General features: G+C 41.6%; 1 protein-coding gene and 1 long non-coding RNA gene across 13 annotated transcripts in view; one reads left to right on the forward strand and one right to left on the reverse strand.

Annotated features, from left to right (window-relative positions):
• Window positions 1-21,038, forward strand: part of LOC128886407 (sex determination protein fruitless) — an 86,980-nt gene that overhangs the window by 25,776 nt on the left and 40,166 nt on the right. Inside the window, exons 2-5 of one of the 12 annotated variants that reach the window (XM_054141283.1) lie at window positions 13,240-13,301; window positions 13,945-14,498; window positions 15,596-15,775; window positions 16,473-17,254. In XM_054141283.1, coding sequence (XP_053997258.1) covers window positions 13,968-14,498; window positions 15,596-15,775; window positions 16,473-17,105 — 1,344 coding nt within the window. In that variant the 5' untranslated portion in view covers window positions 13,240-13,301; window positions 13,945-13,967 and the 3' untranslated portion in view covers window positions 17,106-17,254. Of the gene's footprint in view, window positions 1-3,279; window positions 3,870-9,092; window positions 9,227-13,222; window positions 13,302-13,343; window positions 13,849-13,944; window positions 14,499-15,595; window positions 15,776-16,472; window positions 17,255-18,602; window positions 18,727-21,038 lie in introns of those variants that run through there. The other 11 variants (XM_054141280.1, XM_054141285.1, XM_054141287.1 and 8 more) reach the window with 11 other exon arrangements.
• On the reverse strand, window positions 17,437-20,662 carry LOC128886448 (uncharacterized). Its single transcript, XR_008459828.1, has 3 exons — window positions 19,588-20,662; window positions 18,494-18,719; window positions 17,437-18,226 (listed from the first exon to the last, which is right to left on the reverse strand). It is a non-coding gene; the product is annotated as an uncharacterized LOC128886448 (long non-coding RNA).

Consider the following 21,038-nt stretch of genomic DNA (forward strand, 5'->3'; position numbering starts at 1 on the left):
GTTGCCTCTCATTTCGAGGAGAATTCACAATACGATCTTTTCAATCGGATGAAGAACACTGTCTTCGCAGACGGCGAAGACGTCCCACTGAAAACCTGCTGAATGACGCTCGCTCGTTAATCCGTTCCTGATGCGGTTAACCCTCAGACGTCAAGCTTGGATGCGTGGATGTAACCTGAAATTAATGTCAGGCTGTGAGAGGTATACGAAGAAAGCGAAGATTAAATATCAATTTCTGATGCTGGAATCTCTAAAACTGTTTTGATCTTCAACCATCGAGGTCAACGCGTGTTACTATCATATTAGATACTACTGAATCTTTGAATTGTAGTGGACGAGGGTGAACCAATTTCTCGGTAAAAACACTCTCCTATTTCAACAACTGCTATCTGAAATTAATGACAAGTCGTGAGAGGTACAAAAAGAAAGCTAAGATCCCATTGATCTTGAATGTCCTATTTCTGAAACTGAAGTCTCCACAATTGTACGCGACTGGTAATTCTAATCTTCAACACTAGAACCATCGAGGTCGACGCGTTACTATCATATTACATACTACTAAATGTTTGAATTGTAGTGGACGAGGTAAAATCGCTCCTCTACTTCAACAACCCCATCTGAAACTGTTAACAAGCGAATGATTAATAAAAGAAAATTCAGGACACATTATTAAAGGGTGTCTTCAGGGTTGAATAGCGTAATCGTCTCGGGTCTTATCAGAGCCAGCACGTTAGATCACGATAGAGTCCGTAGTCGACGCGATACAAAATCGATGCACGTGGTCTGCATTGTTTTATGAAAAGGAGAAGGCAATAGCCGCGCGTTGAACAGCGAATCGAACGTTAACGAGGCTTCAACGTCTTCGTCACCCCACGTTAATATTAGAGTAACGGCTGACAAGCCGTCGGCTATTAGCAGTTGGTTACTCTTCGCGTGCCACCGATTGCTGACGTGGAACTTGGTCTAAGGCTCGCTGTTTTTGCCACTCACGATCGCGACGCAGATCCTGGTCGACGAATTAGGTCGAGATTTAGAGAATACTTTTAAGCATGCAACGCATAAACGGTAAATTGTTGTACATGTTATGCAGGACAGAGAGGGTGAATTGGCAAATGTTTACAGAGTTGTAATAACCCTTACGGAAGTTGACTGACAAGTGCATCACGACTTTGTTTCGAAAAACTCGAGATAAGATTGTTTAGCACGTGTATCTGGTTGGTTTATTCTACGAGTTGGTTGTCAGGAAACCCTGTTGTTGAACAGGACCGTCGCTTGTGTGCATTAAACGATACTTTCCAACGAGTGCATTCAGTCTCTGGTTCCGGGAGGTATATCTTCGACTCTGGATCGTGTTCACGAAGGTGGAAGACAAATATAGAGACATGATTATAGATGACACGCAACAATCCGAATCTACTTTACCACTGACTGTCAAATTGAAAAACTGGAAGACCGTCAACATGATCGAGAAATTTCGAGAATACTAGCTGCAAGAGAGGGCTGATGATCGCTACAAGGTTGAACAGAACCACATAGGTAATTAATATTTGAACAAACAAGACCATGTTCCACTTATTCGACAAAGTGCAGGGATTGATATTTCCTTGGCGTTCTTCGGTAGCAGCACTGTCCCACGCCCGCTGTTCTTGATAAAGGGCTGCGTCCATCGTCTTCTTCTCCTCGCTGTTTCTTATCTTACGCACGCATATATAAGCGCAAAGCACTCATGTCTTGATATTCCCTTAACACGATTTGAAATTTAAATTTTAGCGAATGGCCTGGTCCCCGGACCACTCTCCTTCACGACCCTTTTCTCGATGGCGTCGGCATTGAGAGGACGGCTTCGCATGCAAGGAAAACGACTGCAGACCCCCCCCCCCCCTCCCCGACACTTGATTACTCTCGGCTCGCAAGGACATGATTATTTAAAACAAATCACAGCAACGACATTTATCCTCCGCTAAACCGCAGCTACCCAGAGTATACTCGATCGAGGAGCCGTACTTCGTTCACCAACGCGGTTGCGGCATTCAACCGTTTCCCATTCAGCGTAAGAGATGTTTCGAAAGCGAAGAACTTCACATTTGCTCAAGATTCGACCACAAAACAGTTTTCCTATTAGGAATTGACAGCATCCCCGCGGACAACTGGCCTGAACCACCCCCAGTGTGTGTACTCGAACGTGTAGGCACCGGCTATAAGTACATGGATCCTCCGAGCGTGCCATCCGCATCGTCGCCTCACCTGGTGGAGCACGAGACTACGACTAGCTAGAGGGGGTCGAGGGGGGACGAGGATCGAGCGATAATATCGGGCACGAGGCGTGCGAGGAACTCGAGAACGAAAACCGCAGCCGAACCTCGGCGACGTTCTCGGTGGTCAACTTCGAACACAGATAGGACAGTGGTCCTGAGAGGGGCGGAGAGGCGAAGAGGGTAAGGGTGGCGAGGGCCTGTGGAGGAAGATGAACGGAATACGGCGCAGGCGGAATGGGGATAAATAGACGGACTCGGAGGCGCGACGGAGAGGGAGGACGGGCTAAAGGGGTGGAACGAGGACGGAGGTTATCGGGAACGAAGAGGACCGATAGAGAAGGAGAGAAGCAGACGGCAGGTGCAGGAGAGGATTCGCGTACGGGCGGGTGAGTTGTGCGTACCAATCGCGGGTTCAGGGTACGTCCGCAGGCACGCAGGAGGTGGCGAAAACCGGGCACAGCCCCAGGAGCAGTTCCGGCAAACGGGGCAAAACCGCCCACGCTGCTTCCCGGGGAGCGGCGCGCGTCTGCCTCGCGCTGCAGCGAGTGCAACACACCGAGTGCCGCGCGCGAAAACGGGCTTCAACGCGACTCGGTTGGGTGGTGGCCCGCTGTTCACTCGTCGGAAGGAAAAAGCGAGACAAGAAGCACCCCAGCGTGAGCAAGAGAGGGTGAGAGAAGGAGCGATGGGAGGAAGAGATGAAAACAGAAGGAGGGAGAAGGAGAGTGATTGAAACGCGAGAGAGATGTGCGTGACGGAGAAAGGGTGGAAACGGAAGAGGAACGAGGAAGAGGAGAAGGAAGTAGGGTAGCAGAGTTGGAGGGGAGGGGTGAGAGGTGGCGGAGGTTGGGCGACGGGGGTGGCGGCCGATTCTCGGTTGGTGGCTGCGGAGGCGAAGGCCGAAGGGGTGAGCGAGGTGGCGGCGGTGGCGGCGGCGGCGGCGGCGAACATAAAATCCGTCGCACATGCCTGGTGCATTCATTAGGGGGGATGTGCCCGTGCAGCGTACACGTCGACCTGCATCCACGCCACCCTCACTCTCTCACGGTGCCACCCCTAGCCTCAGTCGCGCTCCGCGGCCAACTTGGTACACACGCCACTTTGTTGTTCCTCCGTCGCGGAGAGAGCTCCCGTATCGCGTACGCGTTTTCCCGTACGCTATCGTGCCTCGCGTCCGCGGGGGTTGATCGTGCCGCGTTATTCGTCCTCGATCCGTCATTGATCGCCGAACGGGACTGATCCGTCGAATTCCACGTTGATTTCGACTGTGTCGCGGCAATTCGATCGCGGTACTTCCCCGCGTTCGATCAACGACGCAGTTGAACCAGACGTTCGCGTCTAACGAACGCAAGTGCCGTCCTGTCGTGTGCGCGAATATACTGTCCATGAAGGTGACGAAGTCTGCCGTTTCCATCGTGAACGGAAGAGAAAAGGATCCGTGAAGAGGCAGACCACCGCAACCACCGAGGAGTTCGTCGCTCGAGCCGATCGTCGTTCACGAAGATCATCACGGAAGATCTTCCGCGGGAGGATCAACGGGATCCTCCTCTGATCTGCGTCGCCGGCTACGGGAGGCCGTCAGGGATTTCATGATCACGAATTTCAGTAAACCAGGTAACGATGCGCCGTGGCGCGTCGATTTTCAGACTCTTTTCATCGCATTTACGCGTCGTTCTTGCTACGTCCGACGAGAAAAGTGCACGTACCGATTTTTACCGCTTAGGCATTCCTGGCGACACGCGGCCCGCGGGAGAGGGGAGATTCCGCGCCTATCCGCGCGAACTGCCTACCAGAACGGGGCTCATCGATCGCGGGATCTAGAGCAAGGCTCGCCGAACTTACCCGCGAAACCATGCTGTGCTTTTTCGGCAAATTGCAGGCTTGCGATGAGAACGCGATCGTTAGAGTAGGAAACGTTTCATAGGGTAAAAATACAGTTTTAGAGGTAGAGGATATATTAAGTTGCGCGGATCAAGACTTAAGATCTAGGGTACAATATGTACATAAGTAAAATTTGAGCTACCAGAGTAGATTATTATGAAGCTGTGTCTTCTCGTCACGATTAATTTCTACGGTTATTTAACCTCTTCGCGCCCTTGGCCACACATGTGGACGTTCAGTTTTTTATAATTATAACTACTGTCGATAATTTAAAAAAAAAAGTTTGATAATAACCAAAAATATTCCCTGAAGAGGTTAAATGTGTAAAGCTTACAGACCAACGTACGACTAATGTAACCATACGATCCTTAAAAACTATTAGGAATAAAAATGTTCTGATCGCTGTTCAAAACATCCCCCGTCATAAATCTCTAAACCATTTCTCTCTTTGTACGCGAGGGGTGGCAACTAAGAAATGCGTGGCATTCTGAACCTGTCAAGTTAGTGTTGCGAGTGCGGTGATGTATCTAGCATTCCTTTTCAGGCTCGCAACTCTCGTCAGAGCACTATCTCGACAGTGTCCAATTCCCGCCCAACTCGAGAGTTTGTTTACCAATTTAGGAGGAAACGCTGCCAGCACGCGTGGCACGGTTCGTCGAGCCGTGATCTACATATAATTCCTCCCTCTGTCGATCGCGAGAGGATAAGAACCAAAGAGACGACGAACGTTTCAACCACCATTTCGAGTCCATTCTCCTTTCCCATTCACAGCTCTGCGGTTAGCTTTCGTCGATACGACCGTGTTCCCGATTGCTTTTGTTATCTGCTTTTAACGTTAACCGATAATCGGATAGGGAAAATAAGGGAAACTGTTCGAGATCGATCGCGAGGAAATATGTAGAATTCGTGGGAGGAGGAATACGCTGTTAAATTCCGCAACTGATCGCCGAACAGGATAGTTTAACGGATTTCAATAATGCGCTCTGTAAACTAGACTGCATTTATCGGGTTTGCGTTCGATTGAAACATAAACTGCGCCGATACACGGACAAAAACAAGCGATAACGCGATTGTCAATTTTCGAGACCGCGTACGGAGCAACTAACACTCTGTAATTTGTATTATTCGACCCCTCCCCCCCCCCCCTCCTTCGTCACCGTCCAAATACAATTTGCGTTTAGTCCCGCGGTTGATCGAGGAGAAAAATAAGATTCTATAGCCGTCCGACTACGAATTCCAACGAAGTAGCTCTTAATGTTTGTATATTGAAAGCCGCGAAGACTGATTCTTGCTCAAGTAGAGGTTAATCGTGTGTGATAGGAATTCGTAATTCTTTCATCGTGGAATCATTAAAAAGTCACAGAGGTTATCCTTTCTTTTTGATCCATAGATCTACCTAAAATATTTCCAGTTTTTCGAGCACATATCGTGTTAATAGTAACATTTACGAATGTATAATAGCATAGGGGCATTTAAAGGACTGATAGCAATACAGCCTACTCCAATGTGATATTTTAGAGTATATAGATAATATAAATACAATTACCACTAGTATATTCTATTCGATAAGTTCATGATTTTACCGTAGGAATAAAGAAATTAACCAGTTTTTTTTAAAACTATGAGCCTAAAAAGGCCAACAACCTTTGTCCCATTGCATAATATGACCTATTGAAAACCCAGTAAAAACAGCACCTATAAAGTTTGCTGATAATGAGGAGGTTTCATCTGTGCGCAATGTTTCCTTGTCGAAAAACTTAAAAGGTAAATTATTAAATTTCCCCAGAGAATTCGTATAAAGGATTGTTCGTCCCATGTTCATTTCGCGATATCAAATTCTCTGAAACAAAGTAGCGTATTCTATCGACAAATATATATATACGTACTGTTAATAATGTTAAATATTAAAAATACAGCGAAACGGGAACAAAAGCTGAAAAATACAAATTTTAGAGTCATATTTTGTATCGCAATCGGTACTCGACATGCAACGAATAAATGCGACGTTTCGTTGCGCGCTTCAATTTCCCACTTGTTAATAGCAAGATTGCATCATTAACAAACACACGGTTGAGGACGATTATTTAATTTCACATTAATTTTATATTTTTCATCGAAAACGAGGCAAAAACTTGTTTTCCCCCCATTGACTCTCTAAAGCACGTGAAATGGTCTTTTTCGTGCGGAACTCGTTTATGCAGATTTAAATGTAATAGAAAAGAAAAAAAAAATAAGAGGAACAGTGTCAGAGAAAGAAACTTTTGCAAACTGCACACGCGAACTTTCGCGCTGTAAATGAAAAACTGTTAAACAGGGGCGAGACTTCCGGAAATAAAAAAATAAATAGAGATTGTTTTATTAAACGAAAGCGTTTCTACTTGAAATTAATTTGTTGAGCTTTAGAAATTGAAAAAAAAGTTAACATACGTGTAAAGAAAAACGTATAAAATTATTCTAATTAACTTAGCAGTAGGGGCATTATAAGTCGTAACTTGTTCAAACTTTATAAACAATAGACTAGTATTACTTAAGGGAATGAAATATGTATGTACCACGGTGTCGATCAAACGTAAAAATAATTTCTATATTTAATAAGAAGATATGTGCTTGAATTATACAGGAAAGGATCCAAACGAAAGGTCGAGACATTTGCATTTAACGGAATAAACTACTTTCCATTCAGTCTTCAAATAAAGTAAGCATCCCCTATTGTATTTTTCGATATGAAAATTCGAACGAAGCGTACCATTTTTCACTGGAGTTGCCGCGGGATTATTTGCTGGATATTTCGCAGGGTAACGTTCTTTCGGATGCAAATACAGAACCATCGTAACTTCTTACATGTGCCGCAACTGTGAACAAATATCGCGATAACGGTATATCAAGATTAATTTTTAATTTTCTGCGATGTAGGGGACAGAGCAGGTTGAACGATTTATAATTCACCTCGAGCGCATAATCGCCACCGTATTTTGGCTTGCGCATAGATTAAAGTAAAAACCGATCGCGTGGAGGGAAATACTTAGGCTACAACCTACTGAAACCATTATCGTTAGTTCTTCGTTGCTTTAACCGTCATGATCTTCCACCAACCTGTGTTAATTTTAACCTGTGTTCTTCCCCATCAGTCTCGATAGGTTCAAAAATCCTTCTGCTGCTTTAATAGCAGCAGGTTCCAACCCCTTAAACACAAGTCCACCCTCCGTTAAATTCCCAGAAAAGTCTCCAGCAAAAACGAAATATCGTCTCTTTCTCGATCCTCGCCTCCTGTGCTTCATCGACCGAGTCCTTCGATCGCAAAGGAGTCTCGCGAGAGGGAGGAAAATTCGTTGTGGTGTTCAGAACCCGTTTACAATTTTCCATAGCGTAACGAGTACCTATGAAACGCGCGTAAGTACGTCAATAAGAGAGCCCCGTTCTCATGCGAGAAACTTCCTGGTTGCGTTTGAAGATCAAACGCTAAAAGCATGCGCTTTCTCCACCTAAGCTGCGCAAGGCTGCATTGTCGCTGGGAAAATGCACGGACGAGCGCATCAAATTTCTCTGCGACCATACGAACCTGACGCTACTTGGTTCGCCTGTCGAGTACACAGGGCCGTGTCCAGGTATTTTCGCGACGAAGGAATACAGATGTCCTTCGGAGTGTCTTTCTTTGATGTTGCAATAAACATTTCGATTGAGTTTTTTTTTTTTGTATAGTAAAACCATTTTCAAGATGATATCTACGAGTGTGAATGCAATCAAGTAATTCCTCGCTTAAAGATTGAGAAATTGGAGCAGTTATCGTTAACCGAGTGTGGAGAATTTTGTCTCTGAACTGGTCAACCCTTAATCGTCAATCATCATAGCACGGCGAGAACAATGAATGGTATCGAGCATCGAGAATGAACCAGATGTAGCAACAGGTAGCGAGTGGCCGCAACTTCAAAGCGATGTCGAACCCGTATAGCCGTGTCAACGCTAATGGGAATTCAAACTTACTATATTTCTCGTTGTACTTTTACGAGAGTAGCATCAATCGGTTGGCGAGGATTTCCCGATGAAAATGAGCCTGAACACGATCTCCTTCGGACTATTTTTAATTACGATTATTCGAATCCTTCTTCAAAGACTTTCAGCCACTTGAAACAATAGGATGAATAGTACAAGCAAGATCGTGCTTGGATTTATTTCTACCAGGAAAACCTCGCTGATCCTCTGATGATACTCTCATGGCGATAAAGTGGGAAATATAGAAATTTTTAAGTAAAAACTTTAAAGAAATAGTTTACAAAGGCAATATGTTCAACTCGATGCTCGTGTGGGCCAGTTTCTATCTTGGTGGGGCTGATAAGACACGTCCCCATGAGTGAAGGTATAGTGTGTAGAGTCATTTATACGCGTGTGCAGGTCACACAGACTCCCTACTAACTTCCATTGCAGTTCCATCATCCTTTGTATCTTACCATGATAAGTCACCTGCCCACGCTAAAATAGTATCTTTAATCGAGGTGTTGCTTTAAATTAAAAAATCAAGTTTCAAATGATAAGAGACAGCAAACTTACTTTACAAATACCAGCTGAATTTACTTGTAAAGGCGGCAGGCCTGTCGACGTCAAAGGGACACGACGCCCCTTCTTTTCTGCCTTGTCGCGGCCCTGGACACGCGCGCGTATATTTCTCGCGAGAATTTCAGCTTGAGAAGTTCGTAGTGTGTTAAAATTGTGGATAAATCGGTTCGATCCGCGTTATTTTCGTGATGAAACGAATCCCGCGCCGTCTGATTCGAGAGACCGTGTTCGATGCGCGCGCATTAGCGCTCGGGCATGCGCAGTGGCGGGCTCGCGAGCCAAACCGCTGCACTTCCGGCGTGCATCGCGCGAAGATCGTCCCTGAAGATCTCCCAGCCGCACGGAAGACGGAGAAAAACGATTTTTCGTCGCGCGACTTCTCGCCGCGCTAGCGCTAGCGAACGTATCGAAGTCACGATACGTCGCGAATGCCAGCTCCCCGACGTGTTTTCCTCGTGGAACAGTCAAGGCCACCGCGAGATAATTATGCAGATAACGGTGATGCTCGCCGGTAACCCAGCTGCGTGGAGGATCTACAGGTCCGTTCCTTGCCAAAGATAAGCTTATTCTTTTCCTCTGTGTTTGTCCTTAGCCGTTGATCTTTGATCTCTCGTACTTGAATAATCGCATTTGACTTTCGTCTGGACGAAATCGTTGTGCTAGTGCGCACGCACTACGTAAGAGACCGCTGCTCGCGAAAATTGATCAAGAAACGCGATCCAAGGCTGGGACTGTTTGGAGAACTTTGGTTCGCAGTATTCGATTACTTTTGAGTCAACTTATAAAGAGAAAAAAGAAGTATAGTTGTTAGTGAAAATGAACTTGTTTACATTTTTCGGTTGTACGCAGGATCGGTCAGCCACACACTAACACACAACGCGAACCAGTTGCATTTGTACGCAACTGTATTTATATGTTTATTAGTATGCAGATTATTGATCACCTTCTGAGTATCATCGATTTCATTCACAGAACAAAGTTTCATTCGTATGTATCGCCTGATAATCGATCGATGATAGAATGAAATACTGAATTACGTCGTCGTTTGTATTATTTAGATAGTGCATCCCACGAGTAGTTTCTCATTTGAATAATAATATTCGATCAATGATGTTCGAGTGGTAACTTTTGAGTGACGGTATTCAAATATTATTCAAGTAACGATACTTAAATATGTCTAAAGTTGGTTCCTGGTATTCGAATACCTATAAAAGATTCGAATAGTCCCAGCTCTATAGCAAAGTTTTCGCGGACAGCGAAGGGAACTCGTTCAAGGAACCGGTTCGCATAATTGATTGCGCAAACCATTTATTTGATCGCAGAATGGTGTTGCTAATGTCAGGACTACGAGTTCTTCTTCTTTTTTTTTACGTCTTTTTAACGGCGACAGGTCCATCTTCGATGCGACCGAATCGAGGTGCTAGGAGACCTCGTATAAACGTGCTGGTAGTTAGGCAACTGTGTTCGTTTGACAATTAATCGTTCTAGGAACACGTAAATCCGATCTTATATCGCAGCACTTGCGATTTATTCTTCTCGGAGTGTTGCTCTCTACAATCGGCTAATTTCGCCGCGAACGCGTGGATGGAAAAAACACATCACGGCGACAAATTTTTCCAGAATAGAGTTACGCGCGACGGAACACGAACAGATTTGACCTGGGGATCTAAATTTCTCACGGAGGGTATTTCGAGTTCACTGTAACTCCTCGTGTATAGTAACTCGCATTAATCCCCGGACACCACGGTACTTTGTACGTTACTGGTTTATATATGAACGTAATATGAGCTTAACGATTTAATTCTTTTTAGGGCGTTAAAGCGCTTATCATGCATGCCGAGAACCTTAAAGAAGTTTAAACTATTAGGAATAAAGCTTTCAGCTTAAAACTAAACGATGTAGGGCCATTTAATATTTGCTTACCCGTTTGATCGGTCAATTTTTAAACAATGGGTATAGAAGGATAAAGATACATGCAAATTATATATTATATATTAATACTTTAAAAACTAGACGCACCCAGTTGTGATTTTTTTCTTCCTAAACGCTATAATGGAATAATCTGGAATCCCTGAAGAGGACCATTAACATAATAATTATCTTCAACGTTTCCATCATTCGAAGTGGGTGCTGAAACTCGTTGAAAGAGAGTAAATCAGCCAAACCTGATTCAACATCATACAGAAAACGATAGCGTGCAAAGTACCACGGTATTCGTATATCGAAAATGAGTCACTTTCAACTTTATTTTCCTTTTTAAAGCAAATCGCGTCTCCGTCGAGTACGTTTCCGTCAGTGACGACATCCGTCATGAGTCACGTCGTTGCCAACGGTGAAACGCGAGCAAAAGGTAAAAGGTTTCTTAACGAAAGTATCGTTTCGAACGTTTCCACTTACCACGGCATTAAAACTGCCGTTCTGACACTATTCCCGTCGTCGTCGCGTCTCGCGCTTGCGTTTTAAATCCTCGGAGACGCGCTCGAGATAAATCCAATAATGCTCATTGCGTTATCCGCTTAATTCACCGAATTCCTGTTTACCAACACGCCCTCCCCCTTCCCTCCCGCCGTTCCAACCCTTCCTCCCCCGCCCCACGTGGTATCTTCAACGTGGACAAGCACGCGAATTGTAATTTTGCGCAGTGCCAATCAAAGCGCGGATTAAATCTGTTAATGGTCGGGCAAAGCTTGTAAATCCATATTCGAAAACCGATTAAGGAGATTTTCCAATTTTCCCGCTACCTATTGATTTCGTACGGTTAACACGATTATCGTTCGGCTCGCGGACGGTCGAAATTAATATCAGAAGGCTCGCGATTTGCGTGAATTAACGATTATTGCAGTTAAATGAAGCCGAACGACCCCTTTTGCACTCGATGATTTTCCGGGAAACGTAATCCCCTCTCGTATAACGTGTAGCGCGCGTGCCTCGTGTACGTACAGTTCCCCCAGAAGGAAAAAAGAAACGCGAGCGTTTGCGAATCGTTAAAGCCAGCACGATGCAAAAAGCGTGCAAGCGATTTTTCGGTTAGGTACTTCTCTCCCGGTTTTCCTAACACCGTGACAGTGTTTCTCAAACTGTCTCGAGCTCCCAAGCCAGTCGAAAATATAAATATTACGGTGGAATTGAAGACTGTCCCTCCTTTAGTAGGAAAACCATTGGTAAGGAAAGTAGAAACTACGAAACCTAAATTTGAGAAACACTAATATTTTGTTTACCATTATTCGTCTTGCTTCCGTTTAGAGTAATCGAAAGTAACAAACTAAAGTGGATTTTTAGTTTGCTCACTTGAAAACGGAGTAATAACATTTCTTTCTTTTTAAACACATTTAATCGTATTTTTCTTCTCATAATAATTTAATTTACTGCCAAGGGGGGGATGTTGAAGTTTGAGGACCGCTGCCGCAAGATATAACGGATTTGGAAGTTTGAAACAGTTTGTTGATGGATCTATGAATTTTAGATGAGACTCCGTGCATTACAGAACAGAGTACAGATACATCAATATAAAACTCCTCAACTCGAAGGGTTGAAAATTTCGCGTAACTTATTTCAAAAGTATCATACCGCCCCGCGTCTTATCCGCAGACTGTTTTCTAGATAAGGATTGTCTTTATTTGGCAATTCTCAGAAGTGTGACGGCTTTTCGTATACGATATATTTGTTCGTTGAGCTCATCGTGGAAATATTTCGAATTCCACGTTGGACTTTAGCACTGATGAGCACGATGTATTTATTTACACTTCCGGTAGCACATCATAGGGACACTATCAGCGAGAAAAGTATTTACATTTACCGAGAGTACAATTTCTATGAAATTATCGCGGTACAGACAGTTAATGCGATAAACACAGTTTATCTTGACGTTCGTGTAAAAGCTAATTAAATTTAACATCTATTTATCTATTTGAATATAGATTTTAATATAGAACTTTCACTTATAAGAGATGTCTTAATTATAATTTTTATGGGTTATGTATCTCGGATTTACAGTAGAATTTCTTTTATAATATTTGAATAATAAATCGTATCATCTTATACGATTTATCCTAGTCTATATTAAAAAATTCTATTCGAAACAAAAGGAGCAAATACATTAAGCGGGTTATGTTTTTCAGAGATTGGCGAAATTCCTATTTAGATTAAAACTTTGAGTAACAAATAAAAGATTGATGTTTGCTTGCTCTATTAAAAATCCAATTTTAATTATACAATCGAATTATGTTTCACGTTTAACGACCAGAAGTTTTATTTTACGAATAAATTCTGCCCATCTCTGATATTTTTTGTCTTCAGAGGCATATAAGCGTTAAAAACGATGGTTGTTTCCAGTCCATTGCCGCGTTAATTATCACACGTACATCTATGATAACGTTCACATTGAATCGCATAAATTTTCAAAGAAGAAAATGGTTAGTTAAAAGAAAAACGCTGGTAGAAATTCTGCCGCGTGGTTAGTCACGTTTGAATTCGAGCGCCCTTCGCGCCATTCCCCACGGCAGATGCACGAAGGTCAAAAGTATTTTAAAAATAAGGCCGTAGGCATTGGCAGATTGGTATGGCAGTGGACGTTAAGGGTCGGGTGGCGTTGTAATGGCAAAAAGTTTGCGAAAGGTGAGTAATCGTCGAAACGATAAACAAACTTCGGTCGTTAGTGTGTACGGTGCGTTAGTTAGCTGGCGCTGGGTTTAGGTAAATAAAGCCGCGTGTGGAGCGTGTTTGAATGGTTAGAAATCGAGCATCAACAAATCGAGTTTTCGCGAGAAGGCTCGTGGCTAGACGAGCACGACCGACAATGGCGCCCAAGCCTCGCGAATATTGACATTGCTGAAAACATTATCTTCGAATATTGGGTATTATCATATCCGTGGGTGACACGTACTGCGCCGCAATTAATATTCTAACCTTCTTTTTATTTTCGCAATACCCGTTCACGTGAAATTCCAAACGGAGTAATTTGTTGGTTCGCCGAGGTTATGCGAAAAAAAATGTTTTCGGCACGCATAGTAGCGACGCGTGAACCCTGAAGGGTTTTACAGTTATACTGCAATGTGGCACATTTGCAGAAGCACGGAGGAAGTTGTGTGGGTCTAGAGTTGCGATATTATCTCTGAGGAGATATCGTCAAGTCGATATAGAAGAGTGTGCGTGGAGAAGGCGTGTGAGTTAACGTTTTAAGGGTTAGGGAGTCATTCTGTAGTCAGGGTGATCCAAAGTCTCTAGTGTGGACAGTTCAGGGCAGCTAGTTTGGTTGTAGGGTCGGGATTGGAGATAGACAAGATGGACCAACAGTATTGTCTACGGTGGAACAATCATCCAGCCAACCTCACAGACGTTCTCAGCTCCTTACTTGCCAGAGAAGCACTCTGCGACGTTACCCTGGCTTGTGTTGGGGAGACTTTCAAGGCACACCAGACGATACTCTCTGCATGCAGTCCGTATTTTGAGAGCATTTTCCTCCAGAATACCCATCCCCATCCAATTATATTCCTGAAGGATGTCAATGACACGGAAATGAAGGCATTGCTGCACTTTATGTATAAGGGAGAAGTTAACGTTAGTCAGCATCTACTACCGATGTTCCTTAAAACCGCAGAGGCATTACAGATTAGAGGCCTCACAGATAATAGTGTAAATCACAAGACAGAAGAGAAAAGTCCATCGCCAGAACCAGAAACACAAATTGGTGTTAGGCATACCGATTCGCCTAACCTTCAGCCTCTTCCCGAGAAGAGGAAAAGAAAGGCTTCGGGCAGCTACGATGTTTCCCTTAGTGGTCCACCCAGTGAACGGTTCATGTCTGATTCTCAGGTACGTTACACTAAATACCATCAATATATACTCCAATTTCCTATTTGTACATACTGTTAGTTTCATATATATGTTATAACTAAATTGCATGTTCTGTATTTTTGCTTTATAATTTTCTTGCCGCTTCTAAATACTCTTTTGCCACCTTTTTGGCCAACACAATTTTCCAGTAGAGATCTTAATTTTCTGTATTTCTAAATATAACTATGATTCTCATAGTAACATACAATTTGCAAGATCACCTACATTTTTTGTTTAAACATGAATACTGCAGAATAATTCATGCTAAAGCATAGTTCGTATCTTCAAGTATCATTAACTATACACTGAAATTCTAAAAACCTGTTTTATAGATCTAAACATGATGAATTCTTTACAGATCGCGTAGAATGCATTGAAAATTACGTACACCTTGTATCGTGTAGAAATGTATTAACTGCACCGCTAGATTGAAATAATTTTCCTATTTTCCGATAAATATTTTCAAAACATATGCTCCCGCGTGCTTGCGCGCGCGTGCGTTCGTGCATGCGTGCGTGCAAACACGTCACATGTATGCATGCGCGAACTTTTGTTATTTGCTTGGAACGCTTAAAATTCGGTGATAGTGATCTTACTTTGTTATCAATAAGCTACATATATATATGACTGTACAGCTTTCCAAATATCGCTTCGAGTAACCTTGAGGTACAAAGCAAATGTTAATCTGCGTTCTAATACGCCAATCACGTATTACAATATCGAAGCTTGTATCGCGTACTTTATTCCGTAAACGTTGAAGTGCCTTACACAATTTATTAAAAGATAACAAGATTCTTTTCGTATATTAATCGTCAATACTATTTGGAAATTATAATCGTTGAATTTTCCAAAGCAATGTTCAGATTTGTCACGTTTACCAAATACGTTAGAACCTCAAAATTTTGTACGTGTATTTTAGAATGTTTTCAAAAGTGTCAATTACAAATTTTACTATTTATAAATTTATATAAATAAGATTGAAATTTCGTGTTTCATTTGAGATATTTCTATAGACCACAAACACAAATGGTTTTGGTACTTTTAAAGTGCATATCCTTTTGATTTATTGGTTACAGGCATCTTCACAATGTAGTTACAAATCGAGCCCTCCTGTGATTCCAAAGTTAAATAATGCCTTGGGAGGTGAAATGGAAGATGGTGGTCGACCCATGTCCCCTGCATCACAGCCGCAACCTTCTATCAAGCAAGAGTTAGATCATCACTTACCAGACTTTCATGACAACATCTCCCTCCCAGTAAGTGATTTTTCAAAAGATTTTCCTTTTATTGTAGTTAGAGTACAGTTTCGTTGTGCATGCTGATAGTATAATTTGTAGTTTGTAACTAATGTACAGTGTAAAGTATTATCTAGTTGTATGTTTGTATCGTGAATATGCCTGTCGTTAGTTATCATATTTTGATTTTTTTTCTGAACTCATTAATATAGTTTTTTTTTTTTAATATTTCTAATATGTTTTTAAATTGTCATATTAAAACTACCATTTCCTTGTGTAACATATAATTGTATAAAATTTAGTACAATATGTACTTGTTGCACGGTTTTTTTAGTTTAGTACATAAGAGCGTGTAAAGCACAATTCAGTGTTCACGTATTTTTCTTCTTATCAAAACCATTATTTATTATTTTTATTTCAGCATGTTATTTTATTTCCTCTTCCTGTAGTATTTTGTAGTCAATCTTAGCGAAGAAAATTATTTCTTGATGCGTAGCTTTCGAGCTATTCATCAAATCATGCCATATATTGAGCATAACATGCCAGAACATAGTTTCGTTACTGTTCCCATAATAATGATATTTTACTGCTCAGTCTAAACAGACATGGGAAGGAAGGGATGACTAAATAGAGATAACAAGATTGTCTTCTTTTATGCTAAAAGGCAAAATTGAAGATGTGTTGATTAAACACATATCCTTTCCTTCTCTGTTGACAGACTAGTGTGGAGTGGGAGATTCAAAGAGATGGGAAGAGTGACGAAACTATGGATGTACAGAATATGATCCAAAATCAACCAGATTCCGCTGTGATACAAGTTTCTCGTGAATACAATATAATGGCTGGAGGTTCTCTGTCTGTCAATGTATCGGAGACTACACCTGAATATTATGGGAATTCTCTCGAATGTTCACAAAATCAATCCATACCTTTGAATTCATATTCGTATAAAAACAATGCTGTATTGAAACCACAACTCAAATCCCAGTCTGAGAGCACGAATATTAAAAGTTCCCAAATCGATGATAATATGCATGGGTCAAAAATAGTGAATCAACAACAGGGAATGTCAATAATACAGTCAACTTTGTGCAATGTTTCGCAACGTTCTGTTCCTCAAGGTAGAAAGACTGGTAGATTCAGAGTCAGTTGGTTAGACATGTACTCTTGGCTTCAGTTTGACGAGAGATCGAACCTTATGTTCTGTAAATATTGTCGGAAGTGGAGTGATTCTATACCTGAAATACGTACTTCGTTTGCTGCAGGGAACGGTAACTTTAGACTCGAAATTGTGAATCACCATGATAAATGTAAGGCGCACAATTTGTGTGTCGCTAAAGAAAGCGAATAAAAACAGTCCTATACTTACATCACGGAAACTTACTAATTTTTAATTAATATTGCATTCAAATCGCGGTTTGATATCAACTTCACTGAAAGTTTTAACGAGATTTTGTTTACTAAGAAATTATATTCAATGCAGAGAAGAATATATAAATATTTTTTACACTCAATTATTATAAGGTCAGGTATGCATGTGTATGTTCGTAATTACGGAAGATTGTGTACGTAATTTTCCAGTCATCCACATTTTTATAAAGTATGTATGTTTATTTACTGTATCTTGATAAGAGTATGCTTGTGCCACGCTAGTTTGGCAGCTCTGTTTGGTTTTGTTTTTCTTCTTATATCATACTTTGTTTTGTTTTTCTATTGGTATAATACATAAATTTGACAGTTCGTAGGAGCATACAAAGCATATGCAATTCAATTCTTCCAATTAGGAACAGCATGTTTAATCAGTACATTTTTTTAAAGAGTATGTGTACTTATCAAAGTTTTACACGTATGACGCGTAAACAAAAATTACGAATATAAAGGGTATGAAATGCTATATTAACAAAGATATTTAAAGATGTTTATTTTTAATGTTGAGTCAATATGTGACGAAGTTATTTATCAAATTAATTGCGTGGACATATTATTTTATATACATGGTTTATGTGTATAAGCAATTAAATCTGTTGAAATTTATATCTATATCTTCTTGAACATTTGTAGAAAGATATGGAATGCCAAAGCATGTGCATTTTTGAGGTGATGTCAAAAGTTTAATATTTTTATTACGATACATATCGATTCTGTTTTATAATATACCTATATGAACATTGAGCGAGTTACCTTAATCGCGTGTTACGAATTTTATTTTATTATCTGTATAAAATTTGTGTACCTCAAAATGTTTTCAAGCAATATAAATTTAATTCACGAGCGTCATAGTTTTTTTTTTTTTTTTTAATGGTATACGTTTCGAAAAACAAGGAGAAAATGGAATAACGTTTGGGAATCGATAAATTACTTTCTGATTGAAGTTTAATAAATAATGTTTCGATACATTCCAATTAATTTTAATACGTTATGTCAGTGTTTCTCAAACTTCAGCCCTTCCCCTCGATAAAGGAAATTTTTCTCCTGTAATAAAATTATATTATTAATTTTTCTATATATATGTGAAGTAGGGGATGCTTCCCGTTCAATTAACGCATCATTGCGAGCACATAACTAACCAGCTAACACAAAATAAAGACGCGACAGTAATCAAGAAGGAAATGTAACGATTAAGTGAAATCAGAGATGGGCCTGTAAAATTTTACAAATTCTTGCTCTATGGATAGCAGAAGACAATACTGTACCGTAAGAGTTGCAAAGCGAGTTAAACTCTGTTAAAAAGTTATTTACCTTATATTAATTACTCGAAATTGGAGTTCAGATAATACTCCCGTCCATCTCTGGATTAAAGCGTTATTTATCGCATTGTTATTCACAATTTCGCTCGTGTGGTGTGCAGGGACATCCAGTTGGGTTGCTAGGAGACGATGGGGGTGCCACGGCAGGCGCGCTTAGCGATGGCGTGTCAGGGATTGAATCGTCCGAACACCATAATCCCCCAGAAATGCTCGACGGACTTGATGGTAAGACCAACAAACATCTATCATTACAATCAAAATTCCATTTAGATTGCACGTGATTCCCGTTTGCCCGTCGACGCTCTCGAGCGTTCCTAACGCGCGCGGGATGCAACAAGTTAAACACATGCCTCCTCGCTTCGCCATCTGTTTCGTTCGGCGGCCTCGCGGCAGTCGCGGCCACCGACGCGTTTGTTTTCGGTAAATTCGCGGTGCACGGGAACCACGTGGCGTCTAAGAAATCGAGGGAGATGTGCATGCACGTTTGCAAGAATTTTTGCGCGTCGAGTCGTACATAGGCGTACGAAGCGAGCATCCCTCTATTTCCGAGTCTGGCAAGCGTAGTGAGTGGTAACTCTTTAGAACACGAACAATTTTCTTGTTGATGGATGTATCCTGTGTACGTGTACGTATATATTCGCGTGTACGAAGTATACGCGTATGTATACGTACGGGTATACGACACGATCGTATATATATACATATATATATGTATATACGTGTATATATGCATATGTATATATAGATATATATCCTTGGTGTTGTGGTGATGGTATCGTGCATTTGCTATGTCACTGTGGTAGTTACGAGTCCGTAAGTGTGTTAATAGGAGTATCTAACATTGAGAAAAAAAAGAAGGAAAGAGATATTTAAAAAAGAAAAAGGAACGTTGGTTTTGGGCCAAGTGGTATCGGCAAAGTGGATAGTACTTTTCGTTTGGTATCAAGCAAATGGACAGTACTCCTGTTTGTCTGTGAATTTTCTTTGAGATGGTGTGTGGTCGTTGATTGCGTACGTGGTCCCGTGTGTGTTGGCGTTTCTTCTTTTTTTGGTTTTTGTTTTATGCTACCTTATACATATACATACACATCGGTGGATCCGGTCGTATGCGTGGCAAGGATTAACGGAATAAATTCTCAGTGCGACGTGTCGGTGTGTGCGTGCGCGCGTGAATGCCGCTGCCTGTCCCTGGGAACATGTGTACATACGTGTGCCGGCATATGACCATAAATATAATTTGTAAACGAACCGTATATACGTGTATGCATACAGCGGTGGCTGGCTAGTTGGGGCTGTTACATTATTCAAAAAATAAACGTGATTTAATTCTTAGCAATTTGATTTTTTGTATGTCAGACTCGCGAGTCTATATTCGCTGGGAATCGTGTATGCTTTCTGTTTATAAATTGCAAGTAATTTGAACAATTGTATCTTGTCGTCGTGACGGTGGAGAAGTGTTCAAGTCGGGCAGAAATTAATGTGATTCGTTTTCGGAGCGAGAGTGTTACGGTGTTTCGTTTAAGGTCCGCTGGACGACACTCCGATAGGGTTTTTATAGGAAATCGTGTCTTGGAAGAGTCTAAGAAGTAGTTTATTATAAGGGACGCTTTGGGGACACAGTATAAATACAATTTCTATTTAGTTCACCGAAGAAATTTCACAGGATTTAAGAAACAATTTCATTTTTTAAACAAAGGGTTAAATGGAGGGTTAAAATTCAAAGTTTTCCCTTGTATCGCTAGATCCATGGCTTCAGGTATGAAACAGGAACCAAGAATCCACTTCACAGAAGTTAGGGACCAACAATGATCAAAAATTAATTCTCCTTATTTCTCGATACATTTATTTTATATGGAATGTCGTAAAAAATGTTTCGCACCGGCGAATAACTCTCACGTAATTAGCCACCGTTACGACGTAACGAACTGTTGAAAGTATTTGTAATTCATAAGTGAAAAATACTGTTAAGTCGCGTTGCATAATTCTCGGCGCGTGTCACTGATGAGTCTAACACGCGAGATATTAAATTTGTGAAACGTCAGTCACGGTTGTTTCATAAAGTATGGCACGGTCTTAAGCAGCTGGCCGCCACCGTATGCGCGTGTATGTATGTATATAAACATTTATATATATATATATATACACACGGCCATATACACACACACATACATCACTACGGCGTGATTCTCTATGCATGCCTTTACACACTGTTTTCTCTGTCCTATTACAAATACCTATCGCCACGTCTCACATCACCGTAGCGATCTTAATCTTACATTCTCACGCGTCTCTCATGCGTTGTTTATTTTAAACCGCAATCGTACGAGTAAACGAAGATACGTTAGCAACAAAATGCAACGTGTCCGCGCGTTACGTAAAGCGATCGACGGAATCGGCCCCAGAGCAACGTCAATTCGGTAGGAAAAAGAGTCGATTGCGTAACGCGAGATCGTTTTTGACTTTGGTCGAGAGCGTCTCGAGTCCACCGTCGAGAAGCGTTGGGCAAAACGTAATCCATGGTTACGATTACCGAGTAA

Source organism: Hylaeus anthracinus, unplaced genomic scaffold (genome assembly GCF_026225885.1).
Source record: "Hylaeus anthracinus isolate JK02 unplaced genomic scaffold, UHH_iyHylAnth1.0_haploid 11982, whole genome shotgun sequence".
NCBI classification, from domain to species: domain Eukaryota; kingdom Metazoa; phylum Arthropoda; class Insecta; order Hymenoptera; family Colletidae; genus Hylaeus; species Hylaeus anthracinus.